Source organism: Notamacropus eugenii, chromosome 1, assembly GCF_028372415.1.
Source record: "Notamacropus eugenii isolate mMacEug1 chromosome 1, mMacEug1.pri_v2, whole genome shotgun sequence".
In the NCBI taxonomy this organism is placed as follows: Eukaryota; Metazoa; Chordata; class Mammalia; order Diprotodontia; family Macropodidae; genus Notamacropus; species Notamacropus eugenii.
Window position 1 is genome coordinate 340,147,820 of NC_092872.1, and position 27,277 is coordinate 340,175,096.

The 27,277-nt window shown below is 34.9% G+C and overlaps 1 protein-coding gene across 3 annotated transcripts in view; it reads right to left on the reverse strand.

Annotated features, from left to right (window-relative positions):
- The window catches only part of DDX46 (DEAD-box helicase 46), a 57,584-nt gene that overhangs the window by 17,345 nt on the left and 12,962 nt on the right, over nucleotides 1–27,277 (reverse strand). For all 3 annotated transcript variants that reach the window (XM_072629914.1, XM_072629913.1, XM_072629912.1), the window contains exons 2-13: nucleotides 26,221–26,409; nucleotides 22,974–23,114; nucleotides 21,505–21,601; nucleotides 20,530–20,695; nucleotides 17,911–18,062; nucleotides 14,022–14,135; nucleotides 13,177–13,342; nucleotides 12,594–12,714; nucleotides 12,228–12,403; nucleotides 11,172–11,293; nucleotides 9,695–9,773; nucleotides 7,874–7,956 (exon numbers count right to left, since the gene is read on the reverse strand). In XM_072629914.1, the coding sequence (XP_072486015.1) occupies nucleotides 7,874–7,956; nucleotides 9,695–9,773; nucleotides 11,172–11,293; nucleotides 12,228–12,403; nucleotides 12,594–12,714; nucleotides 13,177–13,342; nucleotides 14,022–14,135; nucleotides 17,911–18,062; nucleotides 20,530–20,695; nucleotides 21,505–21,601; nucleotides 22,974–23,114; nucleotides 26,221–26,409 (1,606 nt within the window). The remainder of the gene's footprint in view (nucleotides 1–7,873; nucleotides 7,957–9,694; nucleotides 9,774–11,171; nucleotides 11,294–12,227; nucleotides 12,404–12,593; nucleotides 12,715–13,176; nucleotides 13,343–14,021; nucleotides 14,136–17,910; nucleotides 18,063–20,529; nucleotides 20,696–21,504; nucleotides 21,602–22,973; nucleotides 23,115–26,220; nucleotides 26,410–27,277) is intronic.

The following is a 27,277-nucleotide window of genomic DNA, read 5'->3' on the forward strand; positions in this document are numbered from 1 at the left end:
TTTACTGGTGAGAAGGTCACACAGTAAGTAACCAACCTTTACCAACAGTCAGACAGGCACAGGAGTCCTTGACACTAGAAACTCCTCTTGGACCCACTGGTCCTGCTGGCCTGGTCCTCAATTCCATCATTGGGGGAAACAACTCCTGTGGAGAGGAGTCAGTCATACTCAAATGCCAGTCAACCATCACAAAGAGGGCAGGCAAGGCAACCCAGCTAAAGCAGCAAGGCACCCTAAAGAAGAGATGGGAGGTAGCATTCTCCATCAGGTCTTGATAGAGACAGCCCAGACCAGGAACAAGAGTCTTGGGAAGAGCAGAGCTTACAGCCCAGTGTCCCTGGGAAGCACCCCTATGGAGATGCAGCCTGGCAACTAATGTCTCCTGCAACTGCTATATCCAGAGCCACTGAATTCCCAGAAAACAAAACTCTTGCCACCAGTGACCTTGGCACTGTCAAGTGATTCTATATCAGAAACTATCATTTTGTCAGGGAAAATGACATTAAAGAAGAAGTATTAAAATCTGCTTTGCTGCTGTACCCTCCCATCTGACTTGAACCTGAAACTTTCTATGTATGTTGTCTTTCCCACTGGAATGAGTGGCTCCTTGAGAGCAGGTTCTATCTTTTCTATTATAGTGAACATAGTGAATGCTTAAAAACTATATTCATTCAAGTAACAAAGCTAAAATTCTTATATTAAATCTTATCCTTTTACATAACCTACAATGAGTTCAATAATACTAAAGGACAGCTAAACTCAAATCAATTACAACAACCAACTTTGGTCCTAGAGAATATAATGTTCTTCCCTGACCTCACCAAAGAGGTAGGAGACTATAGCAGTAAAATACTACATATGCTATCAGATATGATTATTTTGTTGGTCAGTTTTGCTTTATTACAGAGAAGGTTCAGGGAATGGGGAAGACTGGAAGTACATTAATCAGGACTGTAGAATAAAAAACAAAACCTTAAAAAAATTTGAATGCTTTTTCCACTAATGCCAAGCTGCTTTTACAGGTAGCATGTTGTGGATCACCAAAAAGAAGTATTCAACACATACAATTAAGATAATAAAGAATCCTAATTTAACTGACACTATGGCAAAATGGACCAAAAGCGAATATACAGATTAAACTGAAGCTTATTCCTTTGTGCCAAATTTTTAAAAATCAGATAAAAATCTCAGAAATGTGAAAGACAAATATCCTGTCTTCTTAAAGGACAATGAACATAAATTAATTTTCTCTTAATAAAAGCCTTTCTCTATCATTGTACTGTATATAGATGCCATGAGGGGCTTTTGAGGTATGTGAGGTACCTGTGACCCTTCACTAAACTACCTAAGACTGCTAAAGATTTTTTAATTTTTTCCCTTTCTTGATATCAACTGTTCCTTTTCCTGCTGTTTGCATACGTTCCTCTAGCAGACCTGGACAATCACATCATCTACTTTTCATTTTTAATTTGCTCATTGTAACTATGATTACCAAGATTACACAACCCCTTCTCAGAGAAGTGATCAATAACACTGCTGCTCAGGTATGTGCTAAATTACATGGCCTCTGGGGTTCCTTCCAGGTCTAAGATTTCTATGATTCTCTAATGTATCTAGGAAGCCAATCTCTAAACTTTTCAGAATTATGTCTTTAGTAAAAAGCCAAGAGACTCTGAGTGAGGGGCTATTCTATGAATAAAATGTATGATGTTTAATGCAAAGACACTAATCTTTACTTTTGCAGTTAAGTGGCTTGTACTGATTGTATATGCATTTATGGAGAGGAGGCAGTGAGGTGACAGAGTGGATACAGCTTTGGGTCTGAAGTCAGGAAGACCTAAGTTCAGACTATGCCTCAGTCACTTACTAGATTTGTCACAGTGGACATGTCACTTAACTTTTCATAGCCTCACTTTTCTCATATCCAAAATGGGGATCATAATAATACCTACCTCACAGGGTTGTTGTGAGGATCAAATGAGATATCATATGCTAAGTGCTTTGCAAACCTTAAAGAATGACATAAATGTTAGCTATTATTATTATTATTTGTTTACTCAAACACCTTTTAAAAAAATTTCCATTCAATTCAATGCAGTATTCATCAAGCAAAGTCCTCTTTAAAGCTATTTTTCAGGAAGCTAAAGTTGCAGACTTCTAGAAAAAACGAGATCTTTTTCTACCACTACATTATTTCTCTACCACAATATCTCTGTATAAGTCTCCTTTTTTCCTTCCACATAATCAACCTAGTTCAAGCCTTTATCCAACTGATGGCATAGTAGCTACAATACTTAGCCTGGAATCATTAAGACACCAATTCAAATCTGTATTTAAACACTTTACCAGCTATGTGACCCCCAACTCATTTAATCTCAGTCTGCCTCAATTTTTTCATCTGTAAAATGGGAATAATAATAGCACCTACCTCCCAAGGTTGTTATGAGGATAAAATGAGGTAATATCTAAATAGCACTTTGCAAACTTCTATAAACTAGCTATTATTATTTTTTACTGTTATAATAGCCAATTTGGGCCCTCTGCTTTAAGCTTCTTCCTACTCCAATCCATCTTTCACGGAGAGTCCAAAATGATTTTCATAAAGAACAGATCTGACCATGAGACCTTCCCACCTCGAGGATCAAACCTCCTCTCACTTGGTACTGAAAGTTCTGCAGAACCTAACCCGCCTTTTTATCCTTGCTACCTTTTCAGACATTACTCTGCAATCAAACAGTAACTGCCTACTTGATGCTCTGAATTCATATGACACTCAATCTCTTGTCTCCATTCCTTTAGACTTAATATCCTTCATCCTTGGCATGCAGTCCCCATCTCCCTTCTGTCACTTGGAAACTAATTTCCTTCAAGAATCAGTGCAAACACCACCTTCTATGTGAAGCCTTATCTGATCCTTGCATGTGACAGTAAACTCCTGCCCAAAACTATCTCCACTCGATTTGAGTATGTTATGTATTACATATGTACATGCTGTCCACTCTCACAGAATATTAACTCTTCCAGGGTAAGGGCTATTTCATCAAATGGCATCTGAAACCAATGTGATTGCAAGTCCTAGTCTACAGTAGGGGAAACAAAGCCAGTTCCTCATAGCTAGTTGCCCTAGAAGATAACAGATGAGGCAGAGGAACTCAGGCAGTGTGCATTATGAATCAAATTGTTGGAAGGGCTAAGGTAAAACATGTAAATTAATGAATTACTGGTGAAACTTTGAATTGGTAAAGCCATCTGGAAAGCTGTTTGGAACTACGTCCATAAATAGTGACCAAACTGTTCATATTCTTTGACCCAGTGACACATGCCACTATTAGGCCCATATCTGAATGACAACAAAGTAAAAGAAAAAGGACTCTCATGTACAAAAATACTTATAACAGTTTTTTTGTGGTGGCAAAAGAATTGAAAACTAAGAGGATGCCAATTATTTGGTAAAAAGCTGAATGAATAAGTTATGGTATATATAGCTGTAATGGAATATTGCTGTAAGAAATGCTGAATGTTTCGGAGAAGGGAGGACTAGTATAAACTGATATAAAATGAACAAAATCAAGAAAATAATTTATACAACAACCACGTAAAGACAAACACAACTTTGAAAGACTTCAGAGATCTTATCAATACAATGACCAACCACAATTCCAGGGGAAAGATGATGAAGCATAAGCTAACTACCTCCAGATAGAGATGGTGGACTAAGAATACAGAATAAGACATATTTTTTAATAAGACATAGCCAATGGGAGAATTTGTTTTGTTTGACTACACATACTTATTACAAGAGTTTTGGTTTTCTTTTTTTAATGGGTGGGAATGAAAAGGAGAATATAACTTTTAAGTAAAATTTCAAAAAAGAGAAATACTATGGATTAAGAGAAGCTGAAGAGGAAAAAATTTAAAACTTATGGAAGTGATTGTTGAAAACTGAAAACAAATAAATTATTAAAAAAAAAAAAGAGAGAGAAGTTGAAAAGATAAATCCAAAGAAGAGATAAACAATAAGTACAGGTAGAGCTTTAGAAAAAAGAATAGTCTGGACATACATACTCCAAAAGTAGATGGAAGAATTGGTGCAAGAAAATTAAAAATGAAATTAAAGCTCTTCAAAAATAAGTCGGAAGGAGAAAAAATTGCTTAAAACAGAAGATCCTAATTAAAACCTGATCAAAATAGCAGATACTCTGAAAAACAACAAAACAAACAGAACTTAGTGATTTAGGGAGACAGCAGGAAAGCATAAATAATGTAAAAGAAAAACTGAAAAACTGGAAGAATATGTGAAATATCTATTATGAAAAAAAATTGATCCTAGGATCATATTATAACTGAGAGATTTATAACCTTGGTAATATAGTAATAACAAGTAGTTAAACTGAATCTTCCTTTATAATGGAAACCACAGCTCAGTGAATGAATGAATGAAAGACCTTTATTAAGTATTTATTGTGTACCAAACACTGTGCTAAGTACTGGGGATGCAAATACAAAAGTAATAAAGTCCCTGGCTTTTTTATCTTCTATTACAGAGATATAAAATCAGCAGTCCTATATAGTGTGAGTACTTGTATTACAGCAAGGCAGATGATAAAGAGGTCAGATGGGTGGTCCAATGGGATGTAAGGAATGGTCTGGGGCATGCTATATATAGTTTGTCTTGGCTAACTTACCAACCATGACATTTACTGTTGAGTTTGAGCCCCTTCAACATTCACTTCCCTCTGTAGCAGCTCAAGCACTATATCCTTGGCACAAAATTCTCCATAGTTGTTTCAGTCAAGTAGCTACCTATATATAATGACTTTAACTGCTCTGGCTGTCATTTTGCCTTTTAACCTTTTCTCCCTTTAAAATGCATGTTCATGGCTTTTTGAAATATCTCTCTTATTTTCAGGTACATCTGACAGTCTCTAACTCAGGTTTTGGAATTAATATGAAAATTGGACAAAATGAGCTGTGCAGTAGTGCAAGAAAAGTACTAGTAAGGGGCAGAGCTAAGACCAAATAACTGAAAGGTAGCAGTCCAAATGAGCTCCCCCCACAAACTTTTCCAAACAGATCTAGAAAATGCACCAGAATGAATCTTGATGGGGAAATTCAAAAAAAGTCAATGAGTCATTTGTCCAGCTCGGCTAAGAAAGAAAATGGATGGACAGGAAAAGTCTGTGAATATTCAAGATAAGTCAATTAAAGAACAAATGGTGCACAGAGTACTCTAGTTCTGAGGAAGAGGCTGTAAGCCTGGATAAGAAGTGGTCCCAGACCTGAACGGGGGCACCCCCAGGCCACTGTGACACAAACAGGTACAAAGAGGCAGCTGCACAGTTCCAGGTCACAGATTCATGGTGGAGTTGAAGACGGTACACCAACGTCACTGCTAGGTATGCTCTAGGATATGTATGGGGAAAGGATGAAATTCAGAAAGTAGCAGAAGAAACAGTAGTGTGGCTAAGACCTCAGCAGAATTTCATTTCCAGCAACTAGCCAACATAAATCAATCTCAGGGCAAAAACCCCACACCAAAGGAAAGTCTACAACTCCGATGCTCTAAGCTAACAGAGCTTTCCAGCTGCCTGATGGAAACTAAAATTCAGCAACAGTTTACACTTTTTAGACCCAAACTCAGGTCAAGAACTTGCATTGCTCAGATTGGGTAGCAGCATGAAGGTCCCTAGCCTGTCCCTGAGATCCTGGAATTTCATAACACTCAAAACTCCAAAGAAAACAGCAACGGGACCAGTCCAGATCTTCCTTCTGGAAGTACCATAGAGTCCCTCCCTAACAACAAAGGTAAAGCCAGGAAGCAGGTTTGGAAAATGAGTACACAACAACAACAAAAAAACCTACCCCATTAAATTATTATGGTAGCAGGAATGCTCCAGATACAAACCCAGAAGAAGAGAATAACTCTAAAACATCTACAAAGCAAAGCCTCAGAGAAAAACACTCCTTGGGCACAAACCCAGGAGGAGGAGATGAAGAATTTTTTAAAAAAGAATTTCAAAATGTCTTTGATAAACAGAACTGAGAACACTTAAGGAAAAATTGGGAAAGAAATGAGAGCTATGGAAGAAAGAATTGCAAGAAAATTAGGTCAGCCAAGAGGTACAAAACCTTTCCTAAGCAACAAACTCCCACAAAATTTGAACTGATCAAACAGAAGCCAAGTATTCCATGAAGCAATAAGAAATATTAAAACAATCAAAAGGTTGAAAAAACAGAAGAAAATGTAAGGTTTCTCAAAAAAATTAAAAAATAACCTGAAAAAACAGATCAAGAAGTTAAAATTTAAGAATCATTTGAATACCTGAAAGCCATGGCCCAAGAAAGACCCGAGATATCATAGTTCAAGAAATCTCTTAAAAAGAAAATTGCCCAGAACTACAGGGCAAAGTGGAAATCGAATCACTGGTCACTTCCTGAAAAAAATCCAAAAATAAAACTCCCAGAAACATTGTAGCCAAAATCCAGGGCTTTCAGGTCAAAACAAAACAAAACAAAACAAAACAACAAAACTCTAAAAAATTACTGCTCACAGCCAGAAAGAAAGAAGTCAAGCATCAAGGACTCACAGTCAGGATCACACCACTATGAAGGAGTGGAAAATCTGGAATGTGATATTCCAGAGAAGGCAAAGAATGTGGGCTTACAGCCAAGAATAACTTGCCAAGCAAAACTGTGTATAATGTAAACTACAAATGTACTGGTATAATGGAAGAAAGGACCCTTAATGAAAGAGGGCTTCTAAGCATTCCTGATGAAAAGACCAAAGCTTTAGAAAAACTTTCAAGTTTCTCCACACAGGAGTGAAGAGCAAAATGAAAAGGTAAACACGAATGAACAAATGATAAAGGACTAAACAAGGGCAAATTACACTGAAATACTGGAAGATGATACGTGCCCCTCTGAATTGTACCATCATCAGGGTTCATTGAGTTCTGTCATGTCTTGACGTTCTTAGGAATGGAAAAAAGAGGGAATAAGAGGAATACACTAGGAGAAAGGAAGGGAAAATTATCCCACACAATTGGGTAGATATCCATACAAATAAGGTGTGCAACTGATGCTTGAACCTCAATCATCTGAACTGTTCAAAAGAAAACACACACACACACACACACAGTTTTTACAAGCTATTATATGCATAATCCAAAAAGTAAATGCCTGTTCTATTTCAATGTATCCCTAAACATTTATAATGCTACCTTTTCTCAATTCTTTTCCCATATTAGATAACACATGATTACAAAGTATCAAGACTGGTATTCATATGTGACTCATTACATTAATCTCATCATTATTATAATCTCAATCACTGAAAATGGAAAATTCTATGAAATTCAATTTTAAATGGTCATTTAGAGTTTGTGATTTGGAAACTATATTTTTCAAATATTTACCTACTGAGGAATGGCTCTTCTACATATTTATGGTGATTTCCTATATAGCTTTTACTGGTGTCTTTTATATAAATTTAATGGAATATTATTACTCAAAAAGAAATGAGAATTCAGTCCCACATGCAAAGATTTATATGAACTGACAGAAAATGAAAGGACATTCTACACAATGAATAATATCATGACATAAAGAAAAGCTCATTAAAGGAAAGCCAACCTGAGAAAAATTATGGTCCCAGAAATTGGATAATGAAAGCATAGCTCCTTCTTCATAGCAGAGGGACAGGGAAATATTAGGGTAGAATACTCCATACATTATCAGATGCAGTCACTGGAACATGTTTTAGCTTCATTGTTTTGTCTTTGTTACAAAGGAGTACTCAATCTAGGGAGAGGATCCCCACATAACTATGATGTAGAAACAAAATGTTTTTTAAAGAAATAAATTCAATTTTTACCTGTGGTTCAAAACCCATGTCAAACATCCTATCTGCTTCATCAAGAACTACATATGTTACTCTTCGAAGATTTGTCACCCTACCTACAATAAGAAGAAAAATAAAAACAGGAACCAAAAATCAATTGCAAGTCATCTTTTAACTACCAAGGACTTTAAAAAACTGCAAGGGAACTAAACTAACTAATTTAAACACAGGGGGATAGGTAAATAATTTTAAAACACTGAATTAGATTTCAATCTTAATTGTTTTAATCTAATGGCAAATATATTCTGGCAATGGGTATATGAGGCCCTTTATTTTTTCAAATTCTTCTCTTGCATACCATCATAGGGCCTGAAGAACCTGTAAAATTCAGAAAACAGCCCTCTCCAAAACACATCATAAAACTAAGACTGAGATGAAGCATCGAGCCACATCAGCCATTATCTGACAGCATCACCTAGGAAAAAACATATTAGAGATTACAGCGTATGTGTGGAAGGCAAAGTTCCAGTGCTAACTGATCCAGTCTCAGAAAATCTCCCTTCAAAATAGTCTATAACCTATGATCATGTATTTAAAAACAATTTATAGACATGAGGGATTATCAATATTATCTTATATGAAACATATTACTATACACATAAACCACTTTTCTGTATGAGGATTCAATTTAGTTAAATTTTGCCACTGATTCACATAAGATCAACACGTTTCATTACCAATGAAAATTGGACAAACAAAACAGAGCACAGAATTAATAAGCACTTCTAAAAAAGTTAACATTAAATTACTTGGCATTTAAAGACAAATGCAAGAACTATTCAAGGAAGAAAACCAGAAGATTTCAAGAGGAAAAAAGTCAAAGGTGTTTTAAAGTAATGCACCATTAATCAAATTTTTTCACCGTTTGCAGGCATGATTATCTAGTTTCTCTTGATATCAATTTCCTGAATTCACATAAAACTCAGTTATTTAGTAACTGATACAACTCTAAAAGAAAAAGAGCACAGTTACTGGTAGTCCTTAAATTACTTTGCTTTGTTATTTAAACAAACTATGCAAACTCTTGAAAGTTTTATTTACAGTGTTAAAACAAAGAAGTGACTTCTAAGAATTTATCCCTGTTACAATTTTACATTCAAAGCCCAAGCAGTTTGGCAAAATTTGGGAACAGCATTAAATTACCTACCTTTGATGGTTAAAGTCTTGGAAGCCCAGTTCTATATATCTTGAAGGGCCTTTTTCCACAGAAGTTAAATAATGTCAACAGTTTAGTAATAGTTTTGATTTGGAATACTTCAATAAAGCATTAAGACTTGTGTAAAAACATGCAATATTTATAAAAGACAAAATTTCTTGAAGCTGCAAGATCTTGATTTAACTAGTATCTTATGTATCAAGCTTCTGCATTAGGAAAAAATTTTCAAATTTACCAAAAAGAGCAAGGCAATGTTTATCAAAATAAAAAAATAATAAATTTAGAACAACATTAAGCTGATACATTTTCATGTTAAGGATTATTTGATATGAGAAGTGTAAAAAAAACCCAAAGTATTTAAATAACTGCAGAAACCTTAAGTTAAACTCAAATATGCATTCAAATTAAAACATGTTGCAATCCCTTCATAAGTAATATGTCTCCAATTTAATTTTTTTGGAATCTATTCTGTAATAAAACATCAAATGTAAAATTCAAGATATTACAGCTTTAAGAGGTGAATTCCAGAAATCTAATCATTAAAACTTTTTTCTTGAATATGCTTTAATTTAAGCAGAAAATGTATAGAGTCCCATAAAAAGAAAAAAAAATATAAGAAAAAAAAGTCTCTTACTCACCACTATTAGCTGCTAACATGTCAATCATGCGACCAGGTGTGCACACAATAATTTCAGCGCCTCTTTTCAGTTCAGCAATCTAACAAAAAAGACAATATATTTACAAACTATGTAATACTCAACACTGGTCACTTTCCTAAGCACACTTCATACAGATTTTAAAATATGTCATGTAGTCTTTCTAAACTATTAAAGGCAATAGCTCAAAGCTGATAGGCAGCTCCCAAAACCTCTAGAGTTTAACCTAGTAAAATCCAGCTTAAGTAGGGTGGGAGCATCATATACAAATGTTCCAATAGCTACAAGGTCAAAGCTTTCAAGAAAACTAGGAATTACTTCAGTACTATTTTCATTTCCTATTGGTCTTCAAAACCCAGAAGGAATATAGGGCAATATCAATTTAAAGGACTTTTCAAATTAAATTTTTAAGAGTGGCTTAAGTGTTGAAAACAAGTCTTACCAAGTTAAGTAATATTTATATACATGTATAGAATACAAAACAGGATAAAAGTTAATTAAAATACTACCTTTTTGGAATATTTTAAAATGAACATTTATTTCATTTATATATCTACCACTATCTTTTCTGAAAGGTAGCACAGTATCCTGGAAAGAGCACTGTCAGTGAACCTAATTTCACCGCCCAGCCACTTACTAATCATATAATTTCAGTTCACTGCTCTGAGCCTGAATAAATAGGGATAACCATATCTGTCCTGCTTACTTCTCAGGCAAGAATCAGCAAGAAAGCCTGCTGTCAAAACTACCTGGAAACTAAACAAGCACAATAGAAGCATGAGGGATTATTATTTTTATTATTGACATTCTTATGAAACTTCAGTACTATCAAGGAAGCACTAAATGAAGTAAGGTTATCCTGAGGTGGCATCATTACCAACCTACTTTACAGAACAACTTGATTATAGAAAATGAGAAACGAATCTTTTATATGGGGGTGTGTGTGTGTGCGTGCGTGCGTGCGTGCGTGCGTGTGTGTGTCTCTGCCTCTCTCCACACACACACGTAACAACTTTATTTAATTTAGAATTATTTTAAATCCAAGCATTTCTAAACTAGTAAAAGAAATGTCCAAACTGAAACTGCATGCTCTACCTCAAGATGATCTAAGGTAACATTTATCGTGATCTTAAATACAGCAAGATCATATACAAAACATAGTTTGGGGCTAATCCTCCAGAAGTCACTTCTCAGTCCCTTCCCTGACCAGTCTCTTCAAGTGGTAAAAAAGGTTTTCTGTGCCCTTAAGATGAGATGTGGCTCCAAAACATTTCAGATGGGTGGAGAGGCAATGATCTTACCTAGACAAAAGTTAAGTTTGGATATCATCCTTAATTCATTTCTCTAAGAAACGCCTTAACTTTTGTTCTACATCTTGAGGAAGAGTCTGAAAAGGCTAGAGAAACCATTATTTAATAACTTCCAGGTAAGCAAAAAAAAAAGAGGTCTTTCACAATACCTGTTCACTGATTCCTGTCCCTCCATAGACACATACAACTCTAAGGCCCAATGTCTTGGAAAACTTCTTACATTCTTTAGTAATCTGTAAAGCCAGCTCTCTAGTTGGAGTCATGATGACAGCTGAAAAGATAAATATGTTACAAGTCTAACCACCAAAATTTTAAAGAGATGATATTCTTTTAAAGAGTAAATGTAAGTCTCAGCAATGAAGTTTAGATCACTTATGGTCTACATTTTAATATTTTGATTTATTTTATGCAGCTTTAAAAGCTGAATTTAAAAAGATTAACAAGAGGCTTGCATAAAAGTTGAAATAAAATTTAACTGCAGCTTTAGTAGCAGGCTATTTGAAAGATAAATGAGGGGAAAAATTCCTCATTCAACCTATGTGAAGTCTTGTTCAAAATGAAAGTAAATGTCTCAAGTGCAAACCATAGCAAATGAAAATTGAGTCACTCACTGTGATGCCAGAATCCACAATGCTGTTTCAGGAGACAACCTTCAAGGGATTATAGACAAAGAAGAACTACATAGTCCCCTCTGTTTCCAAGAGAGGAGGTATACAACTTTCCAAAACCTTAGTGGAGTTTAAAAATGAAATCTCTGACAAAATGAACCAAAAATTCTGTTTCTGAGGACCTGATGGTAAGATTCTGGCACTAAATGCTTCCAAGGCTAAAATACAAGGGAAAATAAATTTCCCTCTTATGTTTTGCGTCGAGTTTATAGATCCATGGATACTGGCCAAGAACAAATCTCAACATAAATAAACAGATAGATGCACAAGGAGTCTACCTGCCGAGTCAGAGTTTAAAAACTGAGCTGTGCCAGGAGAGAGGCTGTTTTTGTACTTCTGAGATGTCACTCCAGAGCTCGGAAGATTCTCACTCCACCTGCTGGTAAGGGGAAATCAGCCCCAAAGTGCCAAATTGATACAGGGAATGTACACAAAGACATTTTTATTGTCACACTTATGAACAGTATAGATTATCAGGTCTTATCTGGTTAACACTCAACACAACCTAGAAAGATTTTTAAGAAAAGGAATCTGTACCTATGGGACCCTCTCCTTCTTCTAAAGCCCTCTGATCCATGATGTGTCTAAACATGGGCAAGAGAAAGGCAATCGTCTTTCCACTTCCTGTTTTGGCAATGCCAATCAAATCTCGTCCAGACATGATAGCTGGTATGGCTTGGGCCTGGATTGGTGTAGGCTTTTCATAACCATGTCTTGAAAAGAAAAATAAGAGAATATAATGTTAAGAATAACAATCTACTATATGCTGCTACAAATTTCATAGATTTCAAACACCTATCCAGAGGGGAGGGGAAAGCTATACTATTAAGAAACACATTGCCAAATATCTAAAAAAGGGGACTAATGATTTTGCTAATACAAACTCCATAAGAACCCACTTACTTTTTGAGGGAATTTAATATCTTCATTGATATTCCACATTGGACCCAAGTTTTTATTGGTTTGGGGCAGCCTTTTCCCTTGACTGTAATGCCCTCCATTTCCAACCGAAATATATTCACCTCTGTAAAACACAATTTAGGATTAAAGACTGTAAAGTGTATTCCATGTAAATAGAAGTCTTTTGAATGTTTTTAATTAGGCCCGGTGACATTTTGAATCTTTATTTTCCCTCATTATTAGATTAAGTTCTGTGATTATTCCACAGAGAAGTCTGTAGAGAAAGACATGCAGATTAGTGGAGAAAGAAAGTAGAAGCCACTACTAATTCCTGATCCAGTTTTTAAAAATCCAGTTTAGAAAGACAGTACTCAGGATGCATGATTTGTTAATTTCTGAATCCGATACTTGGACAAAGTCCATTCTAGAGATCTCTAGGACCACTAAGGTCACAAAGATACCACCAGTTTTCCCTCTTAGCCTTCCTAAGTCAAGACAAGGAAAATGCAACAGAAACATTTTGTTTGATGTCTATTCTTTGAATAATATCAAAATATCCCCAAACATTAAAAATATATTAATTTACCATCCTGAGACATTTTTGCCAGCTCTGGAACTTCAACATAGAAGTTTTTTCTGTACGGTTCATATTCAATTTTTCCATGATCAACTGGTTCTAGGAGCTTCCTCTGTTTGGTCTGATACCCTGTTAGGGCTGTCTGAAGATCAACTTCTTCCTCTTCTGATGAATACTACAGATTAGAAAATTGTAAAATGACTCATTTGAAAAGGATGGTTCTTCCACAAATGTTAACTCACTAGAAACCTGCTTTGCCTCTTCTCACTTGGCTTTTATGGCAATCACAATACTCTAGACCTCTCAAGTCTGTCTAAAAGGAAAGAGTCTTGACTAAAATTTTCAGTAAGGTTCTGATAAAATATCATTTTACTGCAGCAAAAGGAACGGTCTTAAAATTCCTCTTACAATATTTAACTGTAGATTCTAGGATACAACTCCATCATCACTTAATGTTTCCTTCCTAGAGAAGCAATAAAGTGAGTTTTTTGACACTTTATTTTCTATTCCTGCTCTGTTGCAAAATCACACAACTAAAGAAAGATTTGAGCATTATAAAGTAAACCACAGTCCAAAATGTTCAATTAAACCATCAGTTTTCTTATTGCTCCTCACATAAAATTCCGAAACAGCCAATAATGGTAAAAATAACTGACTTTCACCTTCCTTTTTCTAAAACAGTTTATAAATTTGCTAACCTGTCCCCAAATAATGGAGAATAAGATGGAAGAGTTATCTTTTCTAATTTTATTTTAATGAATTTACAAGGCTTCTATAAAAACATATCCATAAATATTTTCTAATGAAAGGTCATGAACCCACTATGACATAAGTCAACATGAATGATGAACTACCTCCATTGCATCCTGGTCATTCTCCATAAGTTCTCCTTTCTTCTTTTCAGATTCTACAGTGGCCTTTTTAGTTGTCACAACAGTGACAACTTTTGTAACAGTTGGTCCTGATTTCTGAAACACAATAACATATAAAATTTCCCACAAAACTGAAAACTGTCACAGACTACATCACACTAATTTTAAACACCACTTTTGCTCAACAGACTTATCTTAGTTTGTGAGCAAGTTAATCAATGATAAATAAAATAACAAGAGTGTACATATTTTTAATGGTTGTACAACTGAATATTATATAGCACAGTACTATTAAGAAAACTATTAATAGCACAAATATATTTAATTTAAAAGTAAAAAACTTTTCAATACTATATTTGTATAATTTATCAGTCCTATGGGACACTTCTGACAGGAAGAAAAACTGAAATATGAATTAACTTTTCTAAAGTCACGTAAGTAACAAATAGTAGAGTTCATAACAGAACCAAGATCTCACATTAAGAATATTTAAAATTTAACTTCTTAAAATCATAGAAATCAACTCACATATGTTCGAACAAAAATTAAAACCAAAAGATTGTTTAAAACTACAAATTTCCATCAATTATAATTTTTTAAACTGCATATTAACTTTCAATACAGAAACTAAATCATCTTGTTTCCATGTCCCCCTCTGGACGTCAGTTCTATATATTTTCCCAGATTTTGCTGCTATAATATATATATGTATATTATATCCTATATATATAATATATCCTATATTCATAGGATAGTCACTGTATATATAATTTCCATTGTTTCTTCACACTATGGCATTTCATGTGTTTTTCTATTTTTCTCTGTATTCTTCAAATTTATCATTTCTTATTCCATTTCACTCAAATGCCACAATAGTCATTCTTCAATTCTTGGTCATGTGTTAAAACAGCGGTTTTGCCGCTGTAATGCAATATAGTGTATCTGTTTTTCCACAAATCTGTCAGGTTAAATTTTGTTTTTTAACTAACTTTGTCAATTGAATAGACAGAAGGAGCTCTCTCACACTTGCTACAATTTGCATTTCTGTGATTATTTGAGAGTCTAAACACTTTTCAAGAGGGTAATTAATTGATATTACACATTTTGGGAGAAACTGCCATCATGTTATAATGACCACTCTTCTATCAAGCGTAAACAGGAGTGAATCTCAAATTCTCTTACACACTTTGTGCCAATTCCTTAAACATTTATAACAATTGTTTATTCCACCCTATTTCCATTTTGTTCTGGATATATTTCTACTGCATTAAAAAACTTTTGCTATTTTTCCCCCTATAATATTTTCTATTTGTTAAATAACCAATAATTTTTCACTTGAACTTTTTATAAGAAAATTCGATTAATTTCCATGAAAGATTATAAGTTTTAAAATTTCATATTATCACTACCATCCTTAAAGTTATTTATTTTTTCAGAAAATACAATCATCCCAGTATTAATCTGTGTTATGTGCATGCACAGACACCCTAGTTTTAATTTTTATTATTCACAATTCTCTGCAAAAATTTTACTCTCTCTTCTATTAAACATATCTCAGTTATTGTGAAATTATTTTTACACTGCAGAGTACCTTAATATTGTCTCTGGCCTAAACAAACCATTCTAAGGCATCTGAACCCTGAAATGAACATCTTAGTCTTTGGGGGGGAAAATGTTTATATTTGCTGCAAGGCTGATCTAGGGATGAAATCCAATAAATCTTTTCTGTACCCTTTTAAGCCACCATATATAATTCTGATTTTTTTGTACAAAAACCTTGTGGAGTTCAAATTTCTGTGCTTTGAAATCATTTTTTTTCCTGACTATTTATAAAATCTTATCCTTGTTATTTTAGTCTTGAAACTGGATAATGATGTGTCTGAGTGAGTTGAATTTGACGTTTGCCTCCTTTTAATTCTGTCATTTGGAATCTATCACACTTTTTCAACATTTCTAGGCAAGTTTCCTATACATTATAATCAATAAACATTTAAGTGCCAACTATGCACTTTGCACAATGGTAATCCTGAAATATAGTGGCCTAACTGCTTTCATCATCAGTTTTCAATTATCTCTGCTTATATTCATTCCTTTTCCAATTATATAATTTTCTGATTTTTCTTCTTTTATAATTTTGTCCAGCAGAAAAAAATATTTTTCTAGGGTCTATATTTACATTTTTTTATGCCTGGAAAATTGTCAATTCCCAATGACTATTCTTACCACCCTCAAAGAATTTTCTCTCATCACCAAAGTAGTAAAAGTTAAGCCAAACAAACCAACACACTGGCCATAGCTGATAATACTTACTAGTTTCACTTCTCTAAGGAAAGGAAGAAGAGGCATATTTTTAGTCCTTTGAAATCAAGATTTGTCATTCCATTGGTCATAGTTCTAATGTCTTTAAATGTTGTTGTCCTTTATGTTACTGCAGTCATAAGCATTCCTAAATTTCTCTTAACTGTTCATTTTTCTCATTTCTTACACAGTGCAATACTATTTCATTACACAACTATGCCACTATTTATTTAGCCATTCCCTAAGGCCTACGCAATAAATAGATAATGATTCTATTTACGGCAGGTATTCTTTCTGTGTTGCAGATCCCTTTAGAAGTCTATGAAGTCTACAAACCTGTTCCTTCTCAAAATGTTTTTCAACACATAAAAGAAAATACAAAGGGTTTCAAAGGAAACAATTATAACAAAATACAGTAATAAAAAAGTTCACAGACCTCAGATTAAGAACCCCTGCTTTACAGCTTTTTTCATATAAAATGCTACTCTATAGAAAATACATGTGATTTTTGTATATATGGGAATTTTCCCTCTATCTTAGACCTCATTGGTATTATTGGTCTAAGGGTTTGTACAGTTTGTGACTTTTCCAGTACAGTTTCAAAGTTGTTTTCTAGAAAAGCTGGACCAATTCATAACTTGATCCAGTATACTAGTATGCTTTTCCTCCCAAGATTACTCAAAAAGTGACAGTTCTTGTCTCATCATCATCAAACATAAATCTGATATTTAAGGTACAAACTCGAGATTCTTCTAAATTACAACAGTCATGTAAAACATTTCCATGCTATTTGTTTTGCCCAAGAAGACCTGAACAAAAAATAAAGTAAAAAACAGTATGCTTTCTTTAGTCTGTATCAGCCAATATCTTACTAGCACTTCTTAATTATATAAGAAGTTTACCCCTTTCCCCAAAGAAGTTTGCATTCCTGGGTTTATCAAACGACTAATATATTCAATTACTTTTTTTTTTTTTTAGTGAACTTTACTGACTTAGCTTCCTGCTTTTCTTATTCAATTACTTTTGAACTGATCAACTTTTAAACAAGACTAAAGAGTACTGTTGATAATTACTGCTTTACATAAAATTGAAATCTAGCTATTATTTCTGTTTTCCACAGATGTTACCAAATGCTTGTTTTGTCATCTATTTTTCCATTGCACTCATTTCCTTCATCGTTTTATATTTTTGCTAATTTCATTTCTTCCTTCAATCCCTTAACAATGTACATCATTCATGTGTTCTAAGGAAATTCTAGTTTCATTACTAATGCTCCTGTTTGTGAGTTTGAGTATGATTTTCATATATTTTCACTGCCTCCAGTTTTCTTAAATTCATAATATTTTTTCATTGTCATAAAATTATATATTTGCTAATTTCTTTGAGCATTTGTAGCCTTAAAAATAAATTCTCCTGAGCATTTTATTTCCTTTTGGTATTTCTGTTGTTTTTAATGAAGATAATGAGGAACTAGACTCTTTTGCAGTCTTTCACTTTTCCATCTTCCTGGAAGTCTCTAGAGATACAATTTTTTAAAAAATGATCAAACAAGAATAAAAATGATATAATTTACCTTCTCACTTCCACCACCACCTTTAACACTCCTCATATTAAATTTCTTGACCTCCTCTTTTACTTCCTCCATGTATGCATCTAAAGGATCTAATTCTTCATCTTCAATTTCATTCCCTTCCTTTTCCCCTTCTGCAGGCTCTTCTTCATCATCTAAAACACAAAAGTACATGTATATACAGATCTGAATTTTTTTTCTCCATTTGATTCACACCTGAATGACAATGACAAAGGTGATAAAATTAAAAGAAAAAGGCTAACAAGAGCCTGAATCAGAGCAGAGTTAGGCATACAGTAGATACTTCGTAAATATCTATTTTTATTTGTCTATTACAATCAATTATATCATCATCATCATCACTGTTTAAGAGGAACAGGGAAAGAGAATTGGATTTGGCAAAGCAGTTCCCAAGCAACACCAACTAGATTGTATACCACTGAAAATTATCCTATGTGCAACCTCTGGCATAAGGAGTTTACCCTTGAACTTAATTCTAAATAATTTCTTACATCATCCTCATCTTGCATTTACCCTATCCCTAAAAAGCGACCTTACATTAAATATTATTTCTTGAATACTTATTTTATCTATAATCAAAAAGGAGGATTTAACACAAAATCTATTGGTGCTACTCTGGCTTCATTTTTCTTCCTTCCCAAGCTTGACAATAGAGTTACAGTTCAACAAACACAACACTCTCCTCTACTCTTAAATCCCTTGCCCCTTGTCCTGTCACTACTCATGCCCTGCCAAATTGCAATGCTTTATCAGGAACCTCCTCTGTTCCTACTCCCACTGTGTTGACTGGGTCCAATACAAATTTAGGTGATCTACTGACTTCACTGAAGCAGAGAAATGCTTTTACTTCCCCCTTACAGTGGCTGCTACAAAATGTCTCCTTATCCTCAAGACTCACAAACCATCAATCCCCTCCTCTTAATTGAAGACCTTGCTTTGTATTTTACTCAGAAAACAGACTATTTACTGTGAACTTGTCGCTCATTTTCTACATTTCAAAACTCTGACATCAACAGACATTTTTTTCTGCCTTTACCCCTGACAAAGGCTTTCTCATCAAGGCCAAACCCTACATATATATCCTCAATCCCATCTTTTCACCATCTCCTCCAGCAGATTCTCTAACAATCCTCCTCCTCCCTTCTCTAATTTTTAATCTCCTCATTTCTAATGGGTCTTTCCCTTCCACCTAGAAACATACCTCCTTCTACCTTATTTATAAAAAGTCCTCATTTGACCCTACCACCCTGTCAAGGAATTAGTCTAATATTCCATATCTCTTTCACTCCAAACTCCTAGAGTAAGTAGTTTAATCTAATAGCCTGAACTTCTTTTTCTCTCATCTGCATCTAGCTTCTGACCTCATAATTCAGCTGAAATTGCTCTCTGGTGCACTGGCTTCACAATCAGAGGACCTAAATTCAAATAGCATTAGTGATACTACCTGTGTGATCTTGGATAACTCACTTAACTTACATCTGGGTTTCAGTGTAAATGAGGCATTAGGGTTAAATGTAAAATGAGGCAATTGGCAAAGCCTCTCTAAAGACCCTTCTAGCTCTATGTCTATGACCTTGAAACTCTCCAAAGTTGTCATAGATCTCTTATCTCTTTCTGCCCTATTTTAATGATCTCATTTTTATGTAAACAACCCCCAGTTCTATATATTCATCCCATCTCTCCTTTGAGCTCTAGACCCCTGTCATCACATACTGGCTGTATGTTCTGAACTAGATGTTCCATAGGCATCTCAAACCTATCACATACAAAACAGAACTTATTATTAATCTTTCCCCACAAAAACATCTCTACTCTGAACCCTGATATTTTTGTTGATAGCACCACCTTCCCTCTATTTATACTGACTCAACTCCCTTGCTAATCTTCACCCTATATACAGAATCAATTATGAAGTCTTGTCCCTTCTGCCTCTACAATATTGCTTGTATCCATCCCCCCCCCACCCAATCTCTACCCCACTTCTCTTATGGTCATCGTCCTAATTCAAGACATCATCACTTCATGACTAGACTACTGCAACAGCCAATACTAACTGGTCTTTCTGCCTCAAATCTCTCCCCTCTCCAATCCATCCTCCATGCAGGTCTATAACGTCATTCCTAGTTAATAAACTCCAATGGCTCCCTATAACCTCTAAGATTCTCTGTTTGGCATTTAAAAACCACCACAACCTGGTTCCAAACTACTTTCCAATATTATCTATTTAACTCCCCTCCATGCACTCTACCATCCAGCCAAACTGGCCTTCCTGCTCCTCACACATCACACTCCAATTTCCTTATGCACCTCTTTGCAAAGGCTGGAATTCACTCTTAGAATCTCTCACTTCTCTCAAGCCTCAGTTCAAGCACCACCCTCTACATGAAGCTTTCCTGATTTCCTTTGACAGAACTCCCACCCCCAAATTACCTCATTTTACACATATCTCCCTCAACAAAACGTAAGCTATTTAAAGAGAGACTTTCATTTCTGTCTTAGTATGTCAAGTGCTTTAGCATAGTACCTAGCACAGAACAGGCTCTTAATAAATGTTTTACTGATTTGATTCACAAACTGTAAGTCAACAAATTAAGAATATACCATCATCATCTTCAAGACTCCATTTTTTCCCCTGCTTCATCTCTTCGATTTCTTTTTTCAGTTCTCCTATATTTTCCATTGCTTTTTTACGCTGTTCTTCCCTCCATTTTTCCACTCTCTCCTTCCGTTTTCTCATTTCCTCTTCCAACTTATTCTGATCAAAGTTCTAAAATAGAAAAGAGTTAATAATTATGCTTCATGCTTCAAGTGAGCTCACAAAACAAGAAAAATATTGATGCACACTGATATCCACAAGTAAACTGCTGAGTATACATCAGGAGCATATTATCCACAGTAAATTAGTTTTTTTTAAAAAAAGTCTTTTCCACTAAGGAATTTGACTTTAAAGTTCAAAGAAATTTACCAAAGCAGTTTCACCTACATTCAGATTTGAATCATATTCTGTGAGGTATGCATTCTTCTCATATTGCTTCCACAAAAAGCTCTATTTTCCTACTACAAAGCTGTGAGTAAACCACAATTATCCATATGAAGGAAAATAAAGTTTTCATACATGTCATCTATCCAACAACAAAACTAACTCTTGGTGCTAGAGTTTCCTACATCACGTAACTATAATTACTTCTGAAAGAAAGAAACATATCACCATTAAAGTACTTCAAAGCTTGCCAGATGCTATGACATAAAAGAACACTGAGGTGAAATTTAAAAACTTTGGTTTCAAACCCAGCTATTCCAATTTACTACCTTTGTGGTCCTAGATAATTCACTTAGTATCTCTGAGACTCAGGTACCTCATTTGTAAAATGAGAGAATTGGAGTATATTACCACTAAGATCCTTCCAACTCTATAGCTGTCATCCTGTGATCTTTGCAACACCCAACTAAAATAAAGTTTAGTTCTAAGTTTCTGAATTTCCCTGTACAGGAGTGAAAAACAAATTCTACTTGATTTGGTCTTGTCAATCTGGAAGCAATTTAATAACACTTTTCATTATAAGTTAGTACACATACGCTAACATCTTTTTCCTTTTCTTCTTCCTTGTCATCTTTTTCTTTTTTCTTGTCTTTGGAAACATCTATACCATCTGTTTTCTCTTTAGACCTTGACCTGAAGACAGAGAAGACATGTTAATCTGAGACCAACTGTGCTTTTTGGACCATTAGAATGAAAATGCTTTCACATGTTTACATATCAAATTTCCAAGCAGTTTATTTATAAAAGGCCAAAACCAAAGTTTTTACAGTCTTCTTTTCAGAAATGAATGTCTATTATTTGTCTACCAAATACATTCATAATGTAGGCAAAAAGAATTAAAAGTGATGAATCCATGTATATATCAATTGTATATAATTAAAGGTTTTACAACATATAGTGAAATTAATATCAATCACCCTTACAAAAAAAAGGCATAATGTAGTAGAAGTAATATTAACTAGGGTCCATGTTACAGAAGGAAAGCTACTTTTTCCCCAAGTTACCTTGTCAACAAGGCTTGATCAATCCAGATTAGTTATAATCTGCTGATGAAGCTTTCCAGTTGCCAAGGGCATAAAAAAGGGCTGATCCATTATAAAGTCAGTGACTCTCATATTTGATGGATATCCTACTGCTGCAAGAGTCATCACACTCATCTGACCCAAAGACACTCTGACTAAATATGTTTCTATATAGAGACAAGGGAAGTTGTGTCTACATGATACTGTTCTGTGTCCTTTCCAAGCTAATGCTAAGTAAATCTCCTTTCTGTTAAGTGCTAGATGGTACAAAAGCATCATCTCACTTTAAGTCAAAGTGTGGCTAGGTGCTGGTTCAGTCATTTTGGAAAACAAGAAGGAATTATCCAATAAGTGTCAAAGTATGCACGCTCTGCAATTCCACTGTTTAAACTCGACTGACATACGGATAAAAAGGACTTGTAGAAAAATATTCTCAGTAGCATTATTTGCGATGGCAAAAAGCTGACAACTATGGATACAATGATTAGGAAAACAGCTGAAAAATTGCAGCATGTGAATACAATAAAAAATTAGCTAACAACAGATATTAAGAATTCAACAAAGTATGGAAAGGCATGAGGTGAAAGGAAAAAAAAAACCAAACCAAAAATATGCACACTGAATGCAACTATGTAAATAAATGCAACAAAATTCATATTAAACACATAAGATTGTTTTGTTAAAATATGCTTGGTTTATTTTAATAACTGACAAATAAAAACAAGCATATGATTACATATTGCTTTTGTCCTTTGTTCACATACAATTATTTTCAATCGCTTTTTAATTTTTATATTATTTTATTATGCATATCTAGTCTTTTTGTATTTTCTTTTTCTGCTCTTATTTATATATTTTTAATATTAATACTTTTCTGATAGAAGGCAAAAGTACATGTTATTAAGAGTGGGTAGGGTTTTTTTTAAAGGATGAGAAAAATGATTCTGTTCCTATTCTAGAATGATGCTGGATGTTGATATTACCTATTCTCGGCTTTCTTATTTTTGCCAGGACTAGATGATCGTGATCTCCTTCCTCGGCTTCTGCTTCTTGATCGTCTTCTGTCTCGACTTCGAGATCGTCTCCGCTCTCTGCTTCTTTCTCTCTCTCTACTTCTTGACCGTCTGAGAAAGGGAAAAGTCATCAATTTAGCATCATGTCATTTGAAACCTATGGTCACATCAGATCTCTTTTTCACAATTCTGTTAAAACTGTAATGATTAAGAGAAGGCTTAACAAACTGGAGAGATTGCTGGCCTTGAAGCAAGAACTGCAGCCTGGGCTTATGGTCTGATCAGACTGTGAGCTCCTTAAGGCCCAGACACTGTCTTTTGGCTTTTTTTGTAGATCCAACTCTTTAGCACAGTGCCTAGCATACAGTAGGCACTTAATAAATGCTTAGTGATCAATATGTTTGTATGCAGTCTCTCCCATCAGACTGTGAGCTCCCTGAAAGCAAGTACTGTTTTTTTTTGGGGGGGAGGTGGGGTTTGCCTTTGTATCCCCAGATCATAGCACAGGGTTTAGCAGATATTAAGTGATTAATAAAAGCTTGTTGACTGATTGCTGTCATTGACATTTCTTAGCTATGTGACCTTGGGCAAGTTACTTAATCTCTCAGGCTCTAAACAAAACTTTAAGACCAGGTTACTGAGAAATCTGCATTGGGTGAGGGAGCTTCTTCACCTGGGAATTCCCTACACCAATGAAATCACAGGTCCAGTCCCTTTCCTTTCCTCTTAATGAATATCAGCAAGTATCATGAATAAAAATGATACTTGCAGTGACAACTAAACAAGAAAGGAGCATGTGAAAAAAAGCTAACTTATTATTATATCTCTTAAGCAACTAGTCAAGAAAAAACCCAGCACGCTCCTCTTTTCCCAATCACAGTTGAGAAATATCTATAAAATAGCTCACTATTATTATTATTATGCTTATTCCAGCGCTAGTGTTAAGGTAAACTAAGGAAGGGATCCTATGGCAAATCTATGACAAATCTTCTCAATAAGAAGAGAACGGAAAGACAAGTAACAGATCTTGGAAAGTAACAATATGACTCAGAAAATTAAACTGGCTCCAGATTCCAGTGTCATGTTGACCCTTTTGGGGAAGGACAGACAGATCTAGAAACAGACTTGCCGAGCAGATATAAAAGCATATGCTTAGCACAACAATAGGGTGGCTAGCAACAAAAATTGTTATTGTTAGCAGATTTTATTCAAGTAAAATGAGGCTGTACAAGTAAACAAGTACTAATATCATAGTATTTGTCAGCATTTAGTGAAAATGATCTTTGATAGAGACAGATAATATGCAGGCTGTTAGGTGGTGCAGTGAATACAGCACAGGGCCTAGAATCTGAATGATCTGAGTTCAAATCTAACCTTAGACAGGTTAGTGCTTATGCTGTGCCAGGGACTATACTGAGCACTTAAGATTATTATCTCATTTGATTCTCACAACAACTGGTAAGTGCTATTATTATTCCCCTTTCACAGTGTAAGCACTATAGAAATGTTAGCTATTAGCTATTATTAATTAAGCTAATAACTCACATTTATATAACACTTTAGTATCTAACTGGATCAGAATGCTGTACATATTAGAAAATGAAGTGTAATGGAGTGATCTCACTCTCCTTCCAAGAGAAGGAGGTGGTCAGTAAACTGGAATGACAAAATCAAACTATTCATATTCTCCACGTTCCAGTAAGACCATTATATAATAACAAAGAACAATAGCATGAGTTAAATTTGATTAAAATCAAGTTGCTAAGAAAGACCTCGATTGGTAGGCTCTCATCTACCACTGTTAATTTACTCAATACATGCTATTACAATGTAATTGGCTTAGTAAGACACTGAGTGAATGTTTGCTGAACTGAACTGAATCCAGTCATATGGCTGAATGGGAAGGGGGGTTGGGAAGGAGTTGCCAGTGCACAAGGCCACTATATCAGAAGGATTCATTCAAAAAGCATCTATTAAGTACCCACCCAACAAATACAAAACATGTGCCTGACAATGGGCATATAAAGATCAAAGAAGACAGTCTAAGCACTCAAGGGCATTAGACTCTAACACAGAGCTAAGAGAGGTACGCAGATAGGAACGATAAAAGGTAGGCTATGATAGAAACAAAGTGCTGTGAGAAATTTTGACAATGGAGAAAATATTTGTAGCTAGTGAGGGGCTAGGCAGCCTCTCTTAAAACATCTTCCCACAAAAAATACTTATCACTGCCCCAACTCCATTCTGCCATCCAAATCTTTTCTCATAGGACCAGTTGCAAATTCCATATTCTTTATGAGCCCTGCCCCATAGGAAAACTCTTCCTACTCTAAATTCTCACAGCTCTTTGTCTCCACTACTAATGTAGCAGTTTAGCATTATTGTATTCTACATATCAGTCTCTATCCCTCTGGGGTAGATGTCATTTAACTTTAGTTTATCACATCTTATTTGAAATATCACTACCTAGAGCTGCAAACTGACCCAACCATTCCGGAGGGCAATTTGGAACTGTGCCCAAAGGACTACAAAAATGTGCATGCCCTTTGACCCAGCAATATCACTTTAGGGCTATATCCCAAAGAGATCATAAAAATGGGAAAAGGACCCATGTGTATAAAAATATTTGTAGCAACTCTTTTTGTGGTGGCTAAGAACTGGAAACTGAGGGCATGGCCATCAATTGGGGAACAGCTGAACAAGCTGTGGTATGTGAATGTAATGCAATACTATTGTGCTATAAAAAAGGATGAACAGGTGGACATCAGAAAATCCAAGACTTACATGAACTGATGCTGAGTGAAGCGAACAGAACCAGGAGAACATGGTTCATAGAAACACCCATCACGTGCAATGACTGACTGATAGACTTAGCCCTTCTCAGCAATGCAAGGACCTAAAACAATTCCAAAGGACTCATGATGGAAAATGCCATCCACATCCAGAGAAAGAACTAAGGAGTTGGAATGCAGAGCAAAGCAGACTATTTTCTTTTTTGTTTTCTTTTTTTAATTTCTCATGGTTTCTCCTATCTGTTATAATTCTGCTATGCAACATGACTAATGTGAAAACCTGTCTAATGGGTATGTATGTGTAGAGCCCACATCAGACTGCAAGCCATCTTGGAAACGGAGGGGAAAAAAATTTAAAATTTATGGAAGTGAATGTTGAAAACTAAAAATTAGAAAAAAATCTGAAAAGAAATATTACCACCTACCTCAAGCGTTTTCTGTCTCGAGATCGAGACCTTCTCTTATCCCTACTTCGAGATCTTTCTCGCCTTCTATCTCGGTCTCTGCTTCTTGAGCGCCTGTCATCTCCACGTTTAGTTCTTTTATCAGATGGGGAACGACTCCTAGATCGGCTTCCAGATCGACCCCGGGATGCTGATCGCTTCCTGTAGTGCCTACAGTTTTAACGATACAAATTAATTACATTTAGTAAAACCAAAGCATACAAATAAATCAGAAGAAAGACCAATTCTTTTTGGCATGAACTGTAAAAGAAACAGGGACCAGAAAATGAACATGTTAGGAATTATTTCTCATATAAGCATGTATAATCAATAGCAAGAAATGTCATTCTGGGAGGGAAGTAATCTAATAGAATTTATACAACCTGAACAGTTTCTGAAAGCATTAACAGTAACTAGTAATAATAATCCATCTTACAAACTTTTTTGTTGCTTTTGTTTACATATATCAAGTTTTGGGTTTCTTTAGATTTAAGTTTATAATAAAAATTCTTTTTATGAAAACAAAATAAAGCCACTTTACACTTATGCTATTTTGAAGCTTACAAAGTGCTTTTCTCATAATGACTCTGTGAAGTATCATTCCTATTTTACAAACCAGGAACAGAAGGCACTGAAGTGAGGGAATTTAAACATGAAAATTATTATTGTCCTCTAACGTATAAAAGGCAGTACGGCTTTGTGGAGAGGCTTCGCCTAGGAGACAGGAAGATCTTTCTCTAAGGTATACTTGCTGTAAGACCAAATTACAACCTCTCAGTGCTCCAGTCAATTTTTTAAGACTCTAAATTATAAAATTAATGACGTGCATTTGGTGTTGAAGTTTCCAGTTATGTATACTAATGAAATCACTGGTCCAGAGCAGAAAAAAATTTTTTTTAAAGATTTTTTAAAAGGACAAAAATGTAGAAGACAGAAGGATGTTCTGATAAGACAGAAGATATGCATGATGCAATGAAAGGTATGAGGGAAAGCAATGTGAAATTAAGCTTTTTAAAACAGCAACTAAAATGTCCATACT